This window comes from Primulina eburnea, chromosome 10, assembly GCF_022965805.1.
Source record: "Primulina eburnea isolate SZY01 chromosome 10, ASM2296580v1, whole genome shotgun sequence".
NCBI lineage: Eukaryota > Viridiplantae > Streptophyta > Magnoliopsida > Lamiales > Gesneriaceae > Primulina > Primulina eburnea.
Window position 1 is genome coordinate 20,448,607 of NC_133110.1, and position 21,630 is coordinate 20,470,236.

Below are 21,630 nucleotides of genomic sequence, written 5' to 3' on the forward strand. Positions count from 1 at the left end.
ACCAATAGTAATGTGATTTGAATATATCTTATTTTAAATGAAATTGATACTACATTATCGAAGTATTTAAAATGAAAAATTCATTTTCTTAGAGTCATACTTAACAAGACAAGAAATTATATAATTTTCTAGATATTTTAAATTTAATAAATTAAATCGACTGATTATAAAGTTGGATTTATCTATTTTTAACTTTTTATAAAAATAATGAAAATGTGATTGCGTGTAATAGTCTATGGTTTTTGAGTTAAAATATGAAATAATGCCATGAATGAAAATATGTAGAGAGAAAAAAAAACTGACATATATAGAATAACTAGGAATTATCACGTACGATGCACGTAGGTCACTAATAATGAAAAATAAAGATTTAGATCATTTTTAAAATCGTTTGAATATTTTGTTTACAAGTATTTATTAATCTAAATATATCAAAACACAATAAATAAAAATACATGATGATGATATATCAAATATATTCATTTATTTATATAACATTTTTCAATTCGTGCGATTATAACAGAATGATAGCTCTATAAAATTAACAATGATATTTTTCATCCAAATATTATTCACAATGGAAAACAATAAAAATAAAATTAATAGAATAATAAATATTACTAAAACCAAAATCACAATATTTTTAAATGAAGTGCATATAGCGATTGTCAAATAAAATTATCTTAATTAGCTCAATTATCATAATGATGTTAAAATAAAACCTCTAAACTTGTTATTAATTTAAATATTGCTAACATTTAATTTCTTTGCGAATTTTTTTTAACTTTCTCCTTTTAAAAATATATATTATACATAGTTAATTTTTATCATAATAGATCATTTGAAAATTAATATTGTTGATTAATAATTTCATGTTAAATAAAATTTTAAAATAATATCAATCAAATAAATATGTGTAATAAAATACATATACGTAACATTCAGTTTAAAAATACTATATATAAAAAATTTAATTTCTAACAAATCATAATAAATTAGCACTATAATTCATATTTATTATAAGTTTGTCTTAATTAAAAAAATTATAAGGATTATCTCATAAATTTAATACAAAAGTATAAAGTAATTTTCATTCTTTTTAATTTCTTATTAATTTCTTTTTCTATGAATAAAGTTGAAATAACTCAAAAATAATCAAATTATATTGCAAATAAAATATTTAAAAAATTTGCAATAGAACATATAGAATCTACATGCTCTCAATATCCATTTTAATTGGAAAAAAACCATAAGAAAAATGACATTTTCTCGCATAGTTTTTATAACACTTGTAGAAAAGTATAAGTTTGAGATGCGATATATATTGAGACATTAATTAATATCACAATTTATTAAATTAAAATATAAAAAAGTATCATACTAATGTATTTGTAATATTTTTCGTCAATTCAACTAAAATAATAAAATAAAATTTTTCTCATTTCCCATCAAAATTAAAAACTCACCAAAATAAATAAATGAAATATTAATCAAGTAATGATGTGTAAAATTGTAATTACGAAAATCCACAAATCATATTAATGTGTTTGTAATATTTGTCGTTCATTCAACTAAAATAATGAAATAAAGTTATTTTTATTTTCAATATCAATTTTTAGATAGAAAATTGAAAAGTCACATAAATAAATAAATAAAATATTAATGAAGTAATGGTGAGTGAAAGAGTAGATAAGTAAAACATTAATGAAGTAAGAATGAGTAAAAAGATAACTAAGTAAATTAAATATTCAAACTCACGTATTTATAGATAATATAGATTTCGAAATAAAAAGTATTGGGTTTCACACAAAGCCCAAAATGTTACTTAAGCCCAAAATATGGGCCCAAAATGATATTTCCAATTCTTTTAATTAGATTCTCTCCATTCTGCATACAATTCCATCATGTGCCAGGAAACCAAATTAAAAAGGAAGCGCGGTCGCGGCGCCGAATCCCGGCCGCCTGTCGCCGACGCACTCGATAACGGAAACGATTCCTCTCCCTCCGTCGCCGCAGTCTCCTCCGAAAATGAAGTTGTATTTTCAGTCAGCAATGTGGAGCTCATCAACCCTAGTTCTCCCAAAGCCTCCCAACACCACCTCCGACGCCGAGGCCGCCCAAGAAAAATCCCGAAGCCCGAACCTCCTGCTACTTCAAAAACCCTGGCAATACCCACTCCACCTATCCCTAATGGATCATTGTCAGCTGCGCTGATTAACGCGGATAGTGTAGCTAGGGTTGTTCCCGCCATGGACTCCGTGGTTAAGGTCTTTTGTGTTCATACGGAACCAAATTTCTCTTTGCCATGGCAGAGGAAAAGGCAGTACAGCTCGAGTAGTAGTGGGTTTGTTATTGAAGGGCGGAGAGTTTTAACCAATGCCCATTCCGTGGAGCATTATACACAGGTTAAGTTGAAGAAGAGAGGCTCAGATACTAAGTATGTGGCTACCGTGCTTGCCATAGGGACGGAATGTGACATTGGTGAGACTTGCTATTTGTTCTGTTGATTGATGAGTGATGTATCATATTTTCCTTGGGGGAATTGATTTTAAGTTCATTAATGTACTTTTAAGCTGACTATTACACATAAAATTTGATCGTTAGATTTTTTTCGTTTTGCTGATTGTTATTGTTTCCTCAACCTATCTGGTTCCAGCCTGATTTTATTGTGATTGAACTTGTCGATGTTGTGAATTACTTGTGACCTTGTGAAAGAAATCCAGCTGGAGCCTTTTCGAGTTTAGTTCACTCTGTTGTCTCATTTACCTTTAGGTAATCGAGAGTGAAAACAAACTTCTTGTGTTTGTAGTAATTTAGATTAAGGAGAAGGGCCAAAATATTATTTATTTCTTCTGACTCTGTAAATCCAAGGTAAATATGTCTTTTGTTTGGTGTTCTCGGCATTGTATAATTTCTTTGTAATTGAGTGCAAACTTTATGTTGTGTTACTTGTAAAATATCCAAAAACGCGCGTGACAAAATTTGAAAGAAGTTGATGTTATGACATCCACATTGGTGTTCAAACACATTGTGGGTGTTTGGGAACCCCACCACGTCGGCTTCTCCCACCCCAATTCTGTTTTATTTTTATTTTTTTTTTTAAAAATCATCTACCAATGGTATTTTTCTTTTTAATTTTTTTTGTACCAACTGTATATTAATAAAAATTATAAGAATCTGAAACTATATAAAAAAACGTAAAATTTCCAATGGCTATTGTATGCGATTGTGATTTTTTCCTATGTGTATTCCTTCATTTAAAATTTATAATAAAATTTTATTTTTAAATAAATTCTACTCGTAAAATGAGATGAAATAATTTTAAATAATAATAATTTTTTTAAAAAATAATAATATTATTTATTTTAAAGAATAATAAGTTAAATGGTGTAAATATAATTTAAAATGTATTTGTTTAGTATATATAAGAATAAAGATGGATGAGTGGATATTGAGATCCATAAATAATGAGTCTTGATGTTAAAATGAATGTGAGAGAATATATGTGTTAATATAATGTGTTTTTGGCATGTGAGCTCCACGTTTTTTTTAGTAGGTGATGAGTGTTATAACTCTCACCAAGGTGGATGGTCTTGCTGAGCTCATGTTAGTCTAGATGGGATTTCTCCTCAATCGTGAAGATTACAATCTTATAATTTGGAGAAATTTGTATTTGTTATTGGCCAAGTAGATCATAATAGGAATTATAAAGAATGCTTGGGGCATGGAGTATAACATTCATGACTTCGCTTGAGTTAATGAACAAGGTAAACAATTTGGCCTTTTCAGTTACAAAATGTTGTTGGGCCTTTGTGATGAGGCGCATATTCTGTCAGTATTTCCTATACATGGTCATAATGGACACTGTTGAGTACCTGATATTAACATTAGGAGCCTTAAAGGCCACCTGGAATGCCGAATGAGAAAACCTGGATAGATGCATTATCATTGTTTCTAGAAACATGAAAGAAAGAAAGTTCTGTTAGAAAAAGATGTTTAAATTGGAAAAGAAGCGTGTAAAAATATGTGTATTCCTCTTGATTTGTAGGTAACTGGTCTATGAAAGGGTCTCGAGAGGGAAAAGTGGATAACTTGTTACTGCTAATATGCGAAATCGAAATTTTCAAATAACTGTTTTCCCTATGGAATTTTAATATGCTTCAGTGACTTGCAGCTAATACCTTACAGTTAACTGACAAAAAAGGGTAAAATACATGTATAGAAATATACAATAGATCGGATTAGTTTATGAAGTTATTTTGCATGCGATGATGCAGCCATGCTCACAGTGGAAGGTGATGAATTCTGGGAAGGGGTTTCACCTGTACAATTTGGGAATTTGCCTGCACTACAAGATGCTGTGACAGTTGTAGGTTATCCAATTGGAGGTGACACTATCTCCGTGACAAGTGGAGTTGTGTCACGGATAGAGATCCTTTCTTATGTTCATGGATCCACTGAACTTCTGGGGTTACAGGTAGGTCATTTCTGTTTCAATCACAATTATTAATAGCTGTCGGAATGAATTGTACCAATTTATTTCAAATTGTGGTTTTGCAGATTGATGCTGCTATTAATTCTGGGAATTCCGGTGGACCTGCTTTTAACGACAAGGGAAATTGTGTGGGTATTGCATTTCAATCACTCAAGCATGAAGATGTGGAGAATATTGGTTATGTGATACCGACACCGGTCATCATGCACTTTATACAAGATTATGAGAAGAATGGATCATATACTGGTAAGTTCAGTGATCGAATTCACCTGAGCTGATAGAATTTTAAGAACCAATTACAGAAATATACTTTGGACTTTTGTATTGATATGATGAAAATAACAAGAAAACCACCCCAGAGATGATCTCTGTGCAAATATTCTCCCTAGCCACTGCTAGTTACAACTCCAATAATAAAATAACAAAATGATTCTTCTCTCTTCTCTCACACCTTTTCTACTACTCCCTCCCCCATGTGGCTCTCCTACCTTTCTCCTAGAGTACACATATTGGATCACGGGCCTTTGTCTCTTCAAGCCCACACAATCTATGCCCGTATCATTAGCCCCCCCTTTGAAATCTACCTTGTCCTCAAGGTGGTGGTAAATTGAGTAATTAATACATCTGCATCCTCCCAGGTGGCCTCTTCTGCTCCGCTCCCAACCGAGAGTAGTAATATTTGCTCTGTCCCTCGTTTCCTGAACCGTTTGGCTAGAATTCTTTCAGGTTCATATGTGATAGCTAGATCTTTCTCCAATCCTTCTGGCAGCTTTGCTTCACCCTGTTGCTTATTGCCCAATGCTTTCTTTAAACAAGACGCATGAAAAACTGGATGCACCCTTGACCCCAACGTAGCTGTAACTTATAAGCAACATTTCCTACACTTGCCAAGATTTTAAAGGGTCCATAATACCGTGCAGCTAACTTCTGATATACCCTCTTGCAAACAGATTGTTGTTGGCGTGACCTTTATTTCGGAAAAATCATATCCCCAACATGGAAAGAAACATCATTTCAATGGTTGTGGGCATACTTGATCATTCTCTATTGAGCTCGGTGCAGATTAGATTTTAATTGTCAGAGCAACTCATCTCTATCGTGCAACTCTTGAGCAACTACAGCCACCGATGATTCTCCTGGTAGATATTGAATTAGGTTAGGTGACTGTCTTCCATATACGGCCTCAAAAGGTGTCATGCCTGTGGAAGAGTGGAAAGTGATGTTATACTAATATCATGCCCACAGAATCCATTATGCCCATCCCTTAGGTTGCTCCAATGCGAAGCATCTCAGACAAGTAGCCAAACAAGAACTTCAGATTGTCCATCGGTTTCCAAATGATATGCATAACTCATTTTGAGTTCGATCCCCTGTAAGCCGAACAACTCCGACCATAAATGACTCAAAAACACACTGTCCCTGTCACTAACAATCGTCTTGGGAATACCGTGCAATCGCACCACCTCCTTCACAAACACTTTAGCCGCTCCTCTTGCTGTATGAAGTCTGTCTTAGAGAGTGTATCCACCACCACCATGATTATCTCGAAACCTTTGGACTTAGGCAGCCCTGTAATGAAGTCCATTGCCAAATCGTCCCAAATTGCCTCTGGTACAGGTAGTGCTTGTAACAAAACAGCCGGTGACTTAGCCATATATTTTTGTTGTTGGCAAATGTCACACTCAGACACAAATTTGTACACACATCATTCCACATTCCCGGCCAATAGAAACTATTAGCACTTTTTTTCAAGGTTCGGAAAGCCCCAGAATGGCCTCCCATAGGTGTAACATGGAACTCTTCAATCAACTTAGGCACCCATACAGAATTCTGTGGAAATGACCACACGGTCAACCGCACATTAGCCATTGAGTAAAAGGATGGTTACCAATTCCTTCTCTGATGTCTTTAATTACTGCTTGCAACATGGGATCACATTCTACCTCCAATTTGAGTTCTTCCCATTCCAGCCATACCGGACAGAATTGTCAATTCACATCCTGACCCATCCTGGACGATGCATCAGCTATTAATGAAACATCTACTACTTATTTTTCTTTTTGTAAGCTATTTTCGAAAAATACAATCAACACATGCATTTTAATAGATCATTTACTATCCGAGAAAATTACTGCAGGTAAATAATTTTAATATCGTCAAATTCCTAAACTATGGTTTTAAAGGAACTCAAATGTAACATCCAAAATCCTGCTAAATCATCAACGCAATAAAGATGAAAATGTATAAAAATAAAAATGTTTCAATCGTGACTCATAAACATATAATGCAGAAAACATATAGTCCTCGGGTTAACGTGCACACACCCAGCTCCGCCTACTCAGTTTTCGACGCTCCAGTCTCCGCATCAGCATGCACATCTGCATAATTCACACCTAATGAGTCTAAAGACTCAACACACCTGAACCGTGATAGCAAGTACGTATACATAACATGCAATAGTGAAACGTACTGTAATTAAAATACATTTCATGATCTTAAAAGCATGAACTTAAACATAACATGTCAAAGCATAAACATATAACATATCACATCATATCCACATATACATGTTCATTTTCTTTTATTGAATTCAGTTCATTAGTTGTGACTTTTATATCAGCTCTAATTCGATGGATCCATTTACGTATAACCACGGTACTCGGCGGCGGAGACATTAGTTTTATCCATCCACCGAGCCTTGGCCTTACATGTTCGTGTTCGTATTAGTTACAACCAACTCCCTTCCGTCAAAACATGTTATCGTATTTATCACATATGAAAATCATGCATATACGTACAATTTCTTAAACCAAGCATGCAACGTATTTTCCGTATTTTCATAAAAAATCTTTTTTTTTTGATAGGAAACAATATTTTAATTTAAGTGATAAAAATGATTACATCAGTCATCGATTATAGCAGATGACCTAAAAATTCATAATCTATCGCACTAATGGTCTAGTGATACACATAGTCCCATTGTCTTATCAAATCAAAAACCGAAACATTCTTGAACTCCTTGTTAATTCCAATCCATGTGGCGACATTAAGCTTGATTTTCTCCCAGCATTTGTTGACGTCCGATTCTTTTTCTTCGAAGATTCTGTGGTTTCTTTCCAACCAAATTGTCCAGCAAATGCATTGAACCACTACTCGCCAAAATATTCCTCCTCTCTTGCCTGTTGTCCGGCCCAAATCCATGCTGAATAAGTCTTTAGTTGATTTAGGCGTAACCCAAAACAACCTCAACTCCTGCAAAGCTTTAATCCATAAAGAAGACGAGAATGGGCAATGTATGAAAATGTGATCCTGAGACTCCGAGTCATGTCTGCATAAAGCACACCAATTTGGGCACAACGCAAGGCCGGGGCATCTTTTTTGAAGCATCTCCGATGTCGGTAGCTTACCCAGAGTTGTAGTCCAAGAGAAAAACTGAATCTTACTAGGAACAGGAACTCTCCAGATTTTATCAAAGAGTTGATATTTTGGGAAAAGGTTTGATGAGAAAAATGAATCATAGAAAGAGCCAACAGAGAACAAACCCGACGGATCCCCTCTCCACTGGATAAAATCATCCACCCCCTCAACCAATCTAACAGGCTCTAAGACTTCTAATAACCCTGTGAGTTGATCAATCTCTACATCTCTCACTGCCCTCCTAAAATGAAAATCCCAAGAGTGTTCTCGATTTGTACCCCCGACATGAGCATAGTAAGAGATAGGTAAGTTGTGACACGATGAAAGCTGAAATAAAGCTGGAAAACAAACCTTGAAAGAAGAGTCGCCCACCCAATTATCCTCCCAAAATCTAACCTTATTCCCGCCTCTCACCTTAGTTAAAGTCCAGTTCTTAAAAATTGGGTGTATCCGGGAAATAAATTTCCAAGGACATCGGTATGTTACATTTCTTGCCAATCCCGCATCCCAACCGTTTTCTTGTAATCCATATTTGCTCACAATAATTTTTTTCCACAGTGTGCCCTCTTCTCGAAAAAATCTCCACCACCACTTCCCAAGCAATGCTGTATTTTTGAATCTGATTTTTGAAATCCCCAATCCACCTCTTTCCTTCGGTTTGCAAACTTGATCCCATGCGGCCAAATGAAAATGACTCTCTCCATCCATTCCGTCCCATAAAAAGTCCCTCGATATCTTGTCCAATGATACCTCAACAGATTTTGGAACCTTGAATAACGACATGTAATAAATGGGCATCGAATTCAACACCGAAAGAATCAATGTTAATCTACCTCCTTTCGACAAAAATGCTTTCTTCCATGTGGCCAATTTTCTGGACATTTTAGTAACCACAGGCTGCCAAAATACTTCTTTCAAAGGATTTCCACCCAAGGGTACACCCAAATAAGTAATAGGCCATGACTGTGTACCACATCCCACGTGTCTTGCCAACCTTTCAATTTGATCACTATCGCGGTTAATTCCCAGCAGTGAGCTCTTCTCCCAATTGATCTTTAAACCCGATATATCACAAAATGAATGCACCACTTTAGCCAAGAATTTTATGTGATCGTCGCTCCTTGCGAAAAAAAGCGTGTCATCCGCAAACTGGATATGAGTTATCTCAATCTTTTCTTTGCCTACCTCTATCCCCTTTAAAAGATGTGATTCCTTGGCTTTGTCTATCAATCTTCCCAACACATCAACAACCAAGTTGAAAAGAAAGGGAGATAATGGATCTCCTTGACGAAGACCTTTGAAAGCCCTGAATTTTCCTCTCGGTCGGCCATTGATCATAACTGAAAAAGTTACCTTCGATACACAACCTCTCATCCATGATCTCCATCTGTCTCCAAACCCTTTCTTCATTAAAACGTAATCCAAAAACTCCCAACTCACATTGTCGTAGGCCTTTTCAAAATCTACTTTCAAAACCCATCCTTTTGTTTTCTTAATCCTAGTTTCTTCGAGCAATTCATTCGCTATAAGGCCACAGTCGAGAATCTGTCGTCCTTCAACAAATGCATTTTGAGATTCTGAAATTGTCGACGCCATGACTCTCTTCAGTCTTGCTGATAGGACTTTTGATAAAATTTTGTATATGCTTGTTATTAGACTAATGGGTCTAAAATCCTTTACCTTGAACGAGTCGGCTTTCTTTCTAATCAAGCATATATAAGTCTCATTGGTGATTCCATTGACGATGCCACTACTGAAAAATTCATCAAAAACCAACATGATATCTGTCTTTACTAATTCCCAGTATTCCTGGAAAAAAGCGAGGGTAAATCCATCAGGTCCCGGGCTCTTGCCCCCATCACACTTGAAGACTGCTTCTTTCACCTCTTCTTCGCTAAATTTTTGTTCAAGTTGACGACTCATCACGGCTTCAATTGGACTCCAATTCACGCCTTCAATACCCCAACATCTATCTCCCGACTTGCTGTACAATCTCATGAAGAATTCTGAAATGATTGAAACGATTTCATCCTCACTAGTTGTAATTGTACCATCATTTCTTTCGATTTTATCAATGATTGCCTTACTCTTACGGTGGTTAAGAAGCGAGTGAAAGAATTTAGAATTATGATCCCCTTCTTTGATCCATTTTATCTTGCTTTTCTGAAAATTCATTTGATTCTTTCGATTAATCATCTCTTCTAACATCATCTTCGCTTCTATCCTCTCGGCCACTACACGTTCCGAAGCCTTCCCCTCACCCTCTAAACTGTCATATCTTCTGATTTTGTTCGATAATTCAGCCATTTTCATCTCTGTCTTTCCATAGACATCTTTGTTCCATTTTTTGATATCATCCTTCATTGTCTTCAATTTCATCATCATCCTATATCCCGCCCATCCTTGAGATATGGAGTTATTCCACCATAATTGTGTCAAGTTTTTGAAGCTTTGGTCCCTGAGCCATGCGTTCTCGAATCTGAAAGGCGTTGGGCCCCATTTTGTTTTTTCCAAGTCTAGAATTAACGGAAAATGATCCGAAGTTACTCGAGGTAAGATCGATTGTCTATAGAATGGATAAATTTCAGTCCATCCCACCGAGAACAGAAATCTATCTAGTCGACAACAAATGGGAGAAGTCCTAAGATTCGACCAGGTGAATTTGCCATTCAATAGAGGCGGATCACATAACTGAAGCTCCTGTATCAAGCTATCGAAGCATTGCATACTCGATGTCATTGAACAACTATTAATTTTCTCCTGAGTGGACCTAACAACATTAAAATCTCCCCCCAAGCACCATCTTTCTCCACAAATCACACTCAGACCCGCTAGCTCGTCCCAAAAATTATTACGAAGACTCGGATGGCACGGTCCGTAAACAGCCGAGAACCACCAATCATGCTGTGAATCATTCTGGATGTGAATTGAAACAGAGAATTCACCAATCAAATTGTCCGTAACCCTTATAATTCTCGGATCCCACATAATGGTGATACCCCCCGACCTTCCCAATGCAGGTAGGCTTACCCATTCCACAAATCTCGACTTCCAAAGGCCAGAAATCAGTCTCCTGTCCACCACTATCTTTTTTGTCTCCTGCAAGATTATTAAATCCGGTTTTTCTTTGACGATTACGGCTCTAATCAATCCCCTCTTAGTGGCTGATCCAGCCCCTCTAATATTCCACGATAAGACTTTCATTGATTCACTCCTACTACCCTGTTACTCTTACTACAGCTGGCTGCCTCACATTCCGCCATTTTTCCATCGTCATCAAAGTTTCTAAGTTCCACCTTCTCCACACCCATCATTCTTAGGCACTCGTTCTCTTCTTCAACGCTTAATTTCTGCTTTCCCAGGCCTTTTGAATTGACCCCTTCATCCATCCCCTCACGATGTCCCATGATTTTATTTCCGGATAAACCCACATTTTTAATGACCGAACAGTTTCCCCGCTCACCCCAGCCCTCCAACCCTCCCCCCGACTCAAAAAAAGAATCTGAAACAGAAGAAGAATGAGGAGGATACTGACAAGGTTTTGATTTTATGGGTAAATTGCGTACCTTCACCGGAGAATGTTCAAAGAATTCACCCAAGTCCTCGAATTGTAATGATTTTCTTGATGACTTATCCGTGTGGTCGGATATATGACTGTCGGCATCGCTGAAATCTCCGCCATCATCTGAGGTGTCGTCTCTAGCGCCATGATATAGTTGTTCCTCCCAAATTCCTTCTTCCCCGAGATCTAATACTTTACCGATATCAAGGATTGCTTTCTTTGGTTTTTGTACTTTATTCATTTGTTCTGATTCTTGTTGATGCTTTTTCTGTTTCCTACAATAAACGTGCTCAAATTTCCTTACAGCAGGGCCACAATCCTCTTCTAAAGAATGCTGTCCAAACTCTTGAGTATCAGAAATGTTTGTAGAGTCAATCTTCCCTTTATGAAAGTCTTGTACCCCTTTCGGCTTTAACTTTTTCAGTATCTTAATGTTCTTCCCCCGGAACCATGGTTCTGAAACACAGCTCCGATTTTCAGCGTTAGCATCTTGATCGACGATCTTGGGAGCATTATAATCTCTGAACTTGTTCCTGTCCACTGACTCGCACTTCTGTTTATGCATGAACATTCCTTCTTGGTTTTCTACTGGATGGTTTTCGGTATTAGCCTCGTGCTTGCTTTGGATATCCTGGGAGTCTTCTGCTTTCTGAAATTTGTCATTGATCCCTTCCTTGGTACCCCAGCCTTTCACATTGCTGGCTGCATTCATCACCACTTGAGCGTAAGCCCCTTGAAACCCTGATTGATCATTTTACTTGTGGACCTCAAAATTTCGACCCGAAGTAAACCAGACTTATTAAAACATCTCAAAACATATTTAAAACCATTTCTTAGACGTAAACTCGAGCCCATGCAAGAACTTCTATAATTCGTTTTAAAACTTGGACCAGGGTTCCGGTTTTAACCCGAAACTCAACCAAAACTTTCTAAACTTAAACCATGACTTGAACCTACATGACCGGCCCTTGAACCACTTGTTTCAGACCACCTTAGACCCTCGAAAATGACCGAACAGTGGCTGGAAAATTTCTGCGTAACATATCCGAACCCTAGTTGCCGCTCTTGACCACCCTATTCGATCCTAGGCCCGAACCAGCACGTCCAGACCTTAGCCAGCCACCCTAGGACCATGACCAAACCCGCGTGCACCTGACTGGACTACCCGCAACGAGCCATGCACGCAAGAACGCAGCATCGTCCGATCAAGCTTCCCACGCGTCTACACGCTTAATCGCCATGTCTTGCACCTAACCCTTCGAACCAGCCTAGCACTGACGGCTGACCTCCCAGGACCCTGACTCAGACTCTCCACTGTCTGAACCACGGCTTGGAGCAGGCCTGCACACAGCCACCTTCACCCATCCCTCCTCGATCGAACCCCCTTCTAGCCCAAAACATAAAGATCCAATCGTAACTCTCACACAACCCGTTCCCGATTTGTTCCTCATGCCTATGCACCTTCAACTAGACATGTTTGAGCCTTCTACCCATCAATCGTGCCAGCCCCTTGCAACAAGAGTCAAAAACGTGAGAATCAATTCATAAAAATCGGTTTTCTACATGAACTTGCATTCGAAACTCACATAAAACATTAGAACGACAATAAATCATGCACAATCAATCAAAAACTCGTATTATGGTGTGAAAGACGAGAAAGTGGAGGTATTAGGCGTGCCTTTGTGTATTTACGCTCGAAACCTCGATACAATTGCGTAGAACGGGCACCGAAGGGATGGGGAAGAGTTCTTATGAATTATTTTTGAGAAAACCAAGCACAATGGCTGCTGAAATGCCACGAGCTGCTGCTGCTGGGACTTGGGAGGGGCGGCCGAATGCAATGAGTGAGGGGATTAGGGTTTTGGGGTAGGGTTTGTTATAATAAGATTGTATGATGGGGCCCTTTAATTAAAAAGGTTAGGAGTAGGAGTTTAGGCCCAATATAACTTAAAGTAGGCCCATTAAGCCCAAAACACTATCGCAAAATATTTCATTTAAGTATGTTTGTTTTGCTAAAAATTGCATACCGGTTTAAAATATGAATCGATGAGTAAAAATACCCTACCAAGGTCCATTATTTAAAAATCACACATATATACATCATATATTAAATAAATAAAAATAATTATTTAATAAAAACATTTTTCCCTAACTGTCTCCGGTTTCCGTTTCTCGTTCGAGCGAGAAATACTGCTAAAAGTCCTAATACATGAAATCTCAACATCCATGAAATAAAACACCTATCCATGCCATGATCATGCATTTAATGCATTAAAAATAATTAAGCACATATTTTAGCAAAACCCTAGATTGCATGCAGTCATGTTACGTAGTTCGAATTTCTTAAATCTTACAACTAATCTTCTGCTGTAATATGCTCTTTGAAGACTTGTAGTAAGTCATAATTGTGAATTTCTTTCCTAATAGATACGGCCTCCAACGTTGGATTGCCATTATCAGAGACATCAACTCCTCAGAAGTAGATTTAGCTAAGGCCTGAGCTGCCAAAGCCTTACTATAATATGCAATGGGCCTCCCCTCTTGAGACAGAATTGCTCCTATCCCCTTTCCTGAAACATCACACCATCTCAAGTTTTTTTATTGAAATCAGGTAACCGCAAAAGCGGGGCTGTGCTAATAGCTGTTTTGAGCTGCTCAAACCTCTGCGCTTCTGAATTCCATTTGAAATTATTCTTCCTCAAAAGTTTAGTTAAAGGTTTGGCTATCACCCCATATCCCTTTGTGAACATTCTGTAATATTCGGTTAATCAATAAACCCTCGAATGCCCTTAACATTTAGAGGCATAGGCCATTTCTGCACACTCTCGATTTTTTTTTATCCTCCATTGACACTCCTTACCCGGAGATTGTATGTCCGAAATATTCCACTTCTTTTAGCCCAAATTGACATTTCTTTCGATTCAACACTAACTAATGTTGGCTCAAAACTGTCAATATGATGCCAAGATGCCTCAAATGATCTTCCCGCGTAACACTGTAGATTAATATATCATCAAAAAACACTAACACAAATTTTCTTAAGTATGGGCGAAGTACCTCATTCATCATCACCTGAAAGGTTGCCGGTACGTTTTTTAGCCCAAATGACATCACAAGGAACTCTTAATGCCCCGAGTGTGTCCTAAAAGCTGTTTTAGAGACATCATCGTTTCATACATGGATCTGGTGATATCCGGATCGCAAATCCAGCTTGGAAAAATGCCTTGCCCCATACAATTCATCCAACAACTCATCCACCACTGGAATAGGATATTTATCAGCCAGAATTATGTCATTTAGGGCCCCGATAGTCCACAAAGAACCTCCAGCTACCATCTTTCTTTTTAACAAGGATCACATGGCTAGAATACGGGCTGGTGCTAAGCTGAATCACCCCTGCAGATAGCCTTTATTTTACCAGCCGCTCCATCTCAAGTTTTTGACAATGAGCATATCTATAGGGCCTCTCTACCACCGGTCCACAACCCTCTTTTATGTGAATATTATACTCTTTCTTTCGGGAGGTTTCCATCAACCATAGCCCAAACTGCACCACATGATACCACATCCACAGTTTTGATTAGAGACCAAAGAGATACAATGGACATATTGGTGGATGGGTCCCCTTGAATCTCCAATTCTCTTGACCCTTGTAAGGACTTCATCACCATCCTCCCCCAATCTACCCGAACTTCTCCCAGAAAGCTCAATCATTCCACTCCATGATCAAATCCACACCCCCTAGCTTAAACAAATACCCATCGATAGTTATCTGACTTACCCCAAGATCAACCAGTAACCCTCTGCACACCCCTTGACATGGGACTCGACAACCATTACCCAAATATACCCCAAATCGCTCATTCTCATTCACGTCCAAACCCAATTCATCGATCAATTTTTTTGAAACAAAATTGTAGCTAATGCCATTGTCAATCATGGCAACGATACTGGTATACCCTATCCCTCCTTTCAGCTTCATAGTTTGAGATCGGTTGACCTCTCCCACTGAAAATAACGGCAACTCCAATGTTCCATATTCCACTTCCTACCCCTACTTGCTCGCCCTTATCCTCTCCCCCATAAGCCATCTCTATATCTTCCTTTCCCCCTTCATCGTCCGTCATCACAGTGACTCGCGTGATCTTAGAAGTGCACCTGTGTTGTGGTGTATATGACTCTCCTCATTTAAAACACAGCCTATTCTCTCTTCTTCTAAAATACTCTTGGTGCGAAACAATTCTCCCATCCCTTCCTTGATTTCCCCAGGCGTTGGACCCCTGCTTCTCATTCATCGATACTGATTTTCTGGTGGTTTTCAGGAAACCAACTGTCACCACCTTGCGTCCTTGTATTCCACTTGCAGCTTCATTTCGACTGACCCAGCCCGCACTTTGGCCTGTCTTCTTGTCTGTTTTTGGGCCCAAGGCGGCTATGCAGCGCGGACACCTTGAATTTTTTTTTTGAAGTATCAAACATGAATATGACACGGATACGGATACGACACGCGGGTACGCTGTCGGATAAAACAAAATCAGTGTCATTGACTTTTTTAGGGTTTGACCAGTTGGATACGTTTTGGACACGGCGCGGACACGCCATTGATACGGCTTGGATACGTTTTTCGAATACGTTTCGTGCAAAATTGCAAATATTTAAAAGTTTTAGGGGTTATTTGAAAAAAGTTGAAATTTCTGAGGACTAATTGGAAAATAATTTAAAAGGAATTGGGCATTGGCTTTGGGATTTTATAATGCCAACATTTCGAAAGGGTTAGCCGGTTTTCTTCCGCCATAGCATTTTATCAGTTCTTCCGCAAATTCCTCCCAGATCATGTTGGGTATCTTGCTTTCAACCCATTTGTGATTCGCCTCCTTCTTCATTTCCTTCAGAACGGGGCAACTCCTCGTGAATGGACTGTTTTGTAAGCTTGGCCAGGAACACTTTGATTTCCGATATTTCACCCACTTTGTTGGGATTGGCTATGTTTCCTTGCAATTCCTGGACCCCTCCTCTCAGTTCGGATATATCTGCTCCCACATTTCCTTGCATCCCGAGGAACTCTTCCTTCAAACCCAGCACCGAATTTTCCAGTGCCTCAAACCTTACTTCTGATCTCGTAGATGCCATGACTCTTGCTCAGGCTATCCGGCAGATCGGACCAATTTAATAGAATACACCCGAGCCGATAGAATTTAAGAAGCAATTACAGAAATATAATTTGGAGTTTTGTACTGATATGATAAAAATTTCTCTTCTCTCACTTTGCTCCTGCTACTCCCCCCACGTGGCTTTTCTAACTTTCTCCTAGAGTACACGTATCGGATCATGGGCCTTTGTTTCTTCAAGCCCTCACTATCTATGCCGCCCGTATCATTCACTGAGATAGAGATTACCTCACTTATTTCATTTCAATCTCTCCTGTTTTTTTGCCTTTGACTTGCAGGTTTTCATGGGTTGTTAAGTGAAGAAGTTGATTTATATTGTATTGTATAGGATTTATATTCTATACCTGGAAGAAATGGTTTACGCATTACAGAGAAATTGTAGAATGTCAAGGTGCTTGTGTGAGATCCAAGAAGACAAGTTGACATAGTTGCGACTTGAATATGCATTCCATGATTCTGATTCCTACATATCTAAAATAATGTGCTCTCTCACAGCTAACTTTTCTGTTCCCCCAGTCTTACAACTAGCATTGGTATTAGGGTAATTATTTAATTTTTCCGACTTGGATACTTGAATAAGCTCTCCGTGGTTATCATTGACTTAAGAATTAAGATTGAGTTCATCATCTTACATGCATAGATGACGTTGATGTGAAATGATTAGCAGATATATTTCGCTTTTGAATTTTTCTTGAGAATATATTACCTGAATTATTTGAGTGCTATGTGTTAGGTTTCCCTATTCTTGGGGTTGAGTGGCAAAAGATGGAAAATCCGGACTTGCGGTTGTCCATGGGGATGAAATCTGATCAGAAGGGTGTTCGTATAAGAAGAATTGATCCCACTGCTCCAGAATTCAAGGTTTTGAAGCCATCAGATATCATTCTCAGCTTTGATGGAGTTGACATTGCGAATGATGGAACCGGTAAGATCCAGAGAACAGTTTCTAGTGGCCCTTACATAATGACATGTAAAATGCTAACATTTCATCTTTGTGCTTAATCATGTGCTTCTTTTATGAAGTTATCTTTGGTGATCAATTATTCTCAAGTAACTTAATGTTGAAATTTTCATGCTTGACATTGAATGGAGAATTGAGCTCCATCAAGGAGGAAAGTTCATAAAATTCTATTTAATGTCACTGTGAATAACTGATGGTGACTAGACCTCTGCAGTATGCATATCTCGTGTAGTATAAATATGTTGCATTTCTGAAAATCATTTCCAACTGAGAGTGAGGTGGCCGGTCTGTATGCATATCAATGGTTAATGCAAATAATTGCTATCAGATGTCATGGCTACAATGTCTCATTACCGTGTCTTGTGGTGGGTCTTGAATGTGACTTTTTGCATATCAGCGTCTGTCGAAATATGACTCCTGTTATGCTATTCTTGTTTTCTCAAAGTATCAGGTAAATTTCATGTGTCCCTTTGACTTAACTACTTGAACATGCTTGGGCAAACATGCAATTTGTCTGAATTGTGCCCTCTTCCCCACCCTGGGGCATCAATGCAAGGACGTAGTAAAAGCAGTATGCCAATGGAGATTAGCTAAACTGTTACTTATATTCCCTTGCCACATATATGTTTCTCTATTGGGTACTTCATTCCGTACTTGATTTACAAAAACCCCAAGCTTGTCTCGTATTTGTTGTGATTGTTGTGACATTTCTTCAATTGATGATGCTCCTTATATTACTTTTGGTCTCTTGCAGTTCCATTTAGGCATGGAGAGCGTATTGGTTTCAGCTACCTTGTGTCCCAGAAATACACCGAAGATAGTGCCTCGATTAAAGTTCTTCGTAATTCTGAAATTTTCAAATTCAATATTAAGCTTGGTGCTCATAGAAGGTTGATTCCAGCTCACAACAAGGGAAGACCTCCCTCTTATTACATCATTGCTGGATTTGTTTTTACTACTGTTTCTGTTCCATATTTTCGTTCTGAGGTGAGTATTCCATGTTTGTTACAGCCTTCAGGTTCTCCTGATTCTATATATGCAATGTAAATGTCATTTTGAGCTTCTGACATCTTAAGTTCACAGCAACTAGAAGTGTCTTTAATGCAATATGGATTGTGCTGTACACCTATAAAATTTTGTCGTTTCCCATAATTTTAACTTACTCAAATGTGAGAAACATGATATTTGAGCTATGTAAATTTGAACTCCAGTGGGATAGCATCTGTACCAGATATTAATCATGGACTACTATCCTTTTACTTTTAAATTTGATGTCTTTCAAAACTGCTCTTTTCAAAGTAATGTTTACCTTTTCTTTTCCCCTTTGGGTTGATTTCTTATGATAATGGGCATGTGCTTCAGAAGCTAGGGTTAGCTGCGTTGTAGTGGTACAGATTTTGATTGCCAGCCCTAGTGTCTTATCTGTGTTGGCAGGCTTTTTGTCTAGCAGCTAATGATCACTCAAGCATCAAAATATTTCATAATTGGCAATTGGCATGGCTTTTTTGGCTCTGGAACTTGTCTGACTTTGCATTGTTTGTCAAGGTTCTAGCCATCAAATGAAGAATTCCCTTTCCTTCACCACCTTCCTCTCCCTTGATTTATTTTTCTTCAATGTGTTCTATCTTAATGCTTAAATTTGTCCCTCTTGCTTGGTGTTTGACAGCTTCCATGTTTAGTTTCTATATAATTCCTCTTGAGATCCATTTCTATTGACTCCTAAATTTGGAGATCTTGTGTTCTATGCCAAAAAAAATCTTGTCTACTTGCTTAATGCTAAAACTTTATTTGTTTCTCTCTTTGGCTGTGAAGTTTGCATATACCCATGATACTCAAGATTCCAATGTCTACTCTATTTTTTCATTAATGCTGATTACAATTTTATATGTTATTTTAATATATGAAACAAATAAATATAGTCGGTCATTTAGATTTGTTCTCACGTATTTCTTCGGAACTTCCAGTACGGAAAGGATTATGAGTATGAAGCTCCAGTCAAGTTACTGGACAAACTCTTGCATGAAATGCCTCAATCTCCAGATGAACAAATTGTTGTGGTTTCTCAGGTGCGCCACATCACTATAATACAGAAACCATTTGTATTTTATCTAAGAAGAGTGTTTCTCACCCTTGCTTCTTTGTTATTGCAAAATTATTTGAGGTGCTTGTTGCTGACATCAACATTGGGTATGAAGATATTGTCAATACTCAGGTTTGTGGTTTGATGACAGTTAACTCATGCTAGGAGTTCAATCGCTGCAAGTAATTTGTCATCTTGCCTATTCCTTGATTATTATTCATTATGTTTCATGTCTTGTTAGGTTCTTGCTTTTGATGGTCAACCTGTGAAGAATTTGAAAAGCTTAGCCAGAATGGTAGAAAGCAGCAATGATGAATTCTTGAAATTTGATTTGGAATACCAGCAGGTGGATCTATTTGTTCTTTTGTAGTGTTGGTGTATTATGTCAATTTATATATCCTGTTGCAGTATATTTTAACGCAATAATATTTTGAGCAGATTGTCGTCCTCCAAACAAAGACTGCTAAAGCAGCGACTTTGGACATCCTTGCAACACATTGTATACCGTCAGCAATGTCAGATGATCTAAAGATTTGATATCACACCATCTGGGGATCTACATCTACTTTCCAATTGGATTGTTGAAATTTCATTCTTATATCACATCTCTGTTTTTCTCGGTGTTGGGAGGCCACTTTTTCAAGTACCTACTAGTGAAACTATTAGCTAGCGACTTTCAGGCGAGTGAAGCAGGCTGTCGCGAACTAGGCTCTTTGAGTTGTCTGTATCTGCTGGTTAGAGCCGTTTTAGGTGAGGCGAAGGGGTGATATTTTTTGCTTTACCAATCCCCTCTTAAAAATAACTGCAGATTTAAAGTCAGGCGTTCCTTTGTTTTGATGCCAGTGTTTGTGTTTCTTGATTCGTCACACGTTGAATATATAATGGTTAACTATGCAATTCAAAAGTTCTGACTTTTAGCCAGTACAACTGCTTATTTTTGTTGTTACTCGAACTAGTAATCTATGGTATATCCTGGTAACGTTGGTTGGATTTCATAGAACAAATAGCTTTCTGGTTCTCTATCCTTGAAAAATTCCTTAAATCTCATTTGATTTACTTAAAAAATATAATTTTCATATTTAAAATTAACCTATTTCCCTAATCCGATCAACCTGGTTGGTCAATCAGTTGATTTTTTTAGGTTAAGAGGCGGTAGGGTTTTTGTGTACTATATGTTGTGGCAGGGATGAGTATTCAATTACTTTGGTTACCGATCGAACTGAAATTAATTTAACCGAACATTTTTAGGCTAATTGAACTTAACTGAATTTCTAAATAAAAACTAATTAGCTAAACATAATTAAAATCAGTTATTCGGGCAATAATCGATTTTTTTAAATAGAAAATAAATAATTTATATGAAATTAATAATTGAAGTATGATGTTTTTATTATAATAAAACACATTTTGTCTAAAGAAATGGAGGTTCGCTTCGATTGATGAATTGCAAGAACTCTCTTACCTGACATCAGTTATCAATCTTAATTACAAAACTCACGTACAATATTAAATATAAAAATACTAAATACATATTATAAGTAAAGTCTAAGAAAAAATTTCAAAATGTAATTATTGGTTAACCGAATGTTTTGTACGAAACCAAATCGAACAGAATTGATTCCAATTATCTAAATTGAAATCGGAAAAAAAATTCAATTTAATTTGGTTTAACTGATATAATGGTCACCGCTAGTTGTGGCTGCAAACTATTCTCGGGATTGGAGTCGAATTGGAACTGGAACACAATTCTCTTTGTTTAGTTCCAAATTCCAATTCCTAAAAATTAGAAATCCGAATTGTAATTGAATTTATCTAAAATTGTTGTTGAAATTATAAAGTAACTTTAAATTTTAATTTTTTTTTATATGTATAGACGGTTAAGTTTATATAACTAACTTACGAACTTTATGTCAGTTAAATTTAACTCTTTTTTCTTTTATTTATTAA

The 21,630-nt window shown here is 37.3% G+C and overlaps 1 protein-coding gene across 1 annotated transcript; it reads left to right on the forward strand.

The window, feature by feature from the left end:
* The first annotated feature begins 1,879 nt into the window (after window positions 1-1,879).
* LOC140803209 (protease Do-like 9) lies at window positions 1,880-20,604 on the forward strand. Its single transcript, XM_073158947.1, has 9 exons — window positions 1,880-2,481; window positions 4,278-4,477; window positions 4,561-4,741; window positions 17,376-17,567; window positions 18,358-18,590; window positions 19,568-19,669; window positions 19,765-19,815; window positions 19,925-20,029; window positions 20,122-20,604. The coding sequence occupies exons 1-9, from the start codon at window positions 1,905-1,907 to the stop codon at window positions 20,218-20,220; spliced, it is 1,740 nt and encodes a 579-aa protein (XP_073015048.1). The 5' UTR covers window positions 1,880-1,904; the 3' UTR covers window positions 20,221-20,604.
* The last annotated feature ends 1,026 nt before the right edge of the window (window positions 20,605-21,630 follow it).

Coding starts and splice junctions, on each gene's coding strand:
- LOC140803209 (XM_073158947.1), top strand. CDS start 1,905: ATGTGCCAGGAAACCAAATTAAAAAGGAAGCGCGGTCGCGGCGCCGAA. Junction 4,742..17,375: donor GAAGAATGGATCATATACTG/GTAAGTTCAGTG, acceptor GCTATGTGTTAG/GTTTCCCTATTCTTGGGGTT. Junction 18,591..19,567: donor TTCCATATTTTCGTTCTGAG/GTGAGTATTCCA, acceptor CGGAACTTCCAG/TACGGAAAGGATTATGAGTA.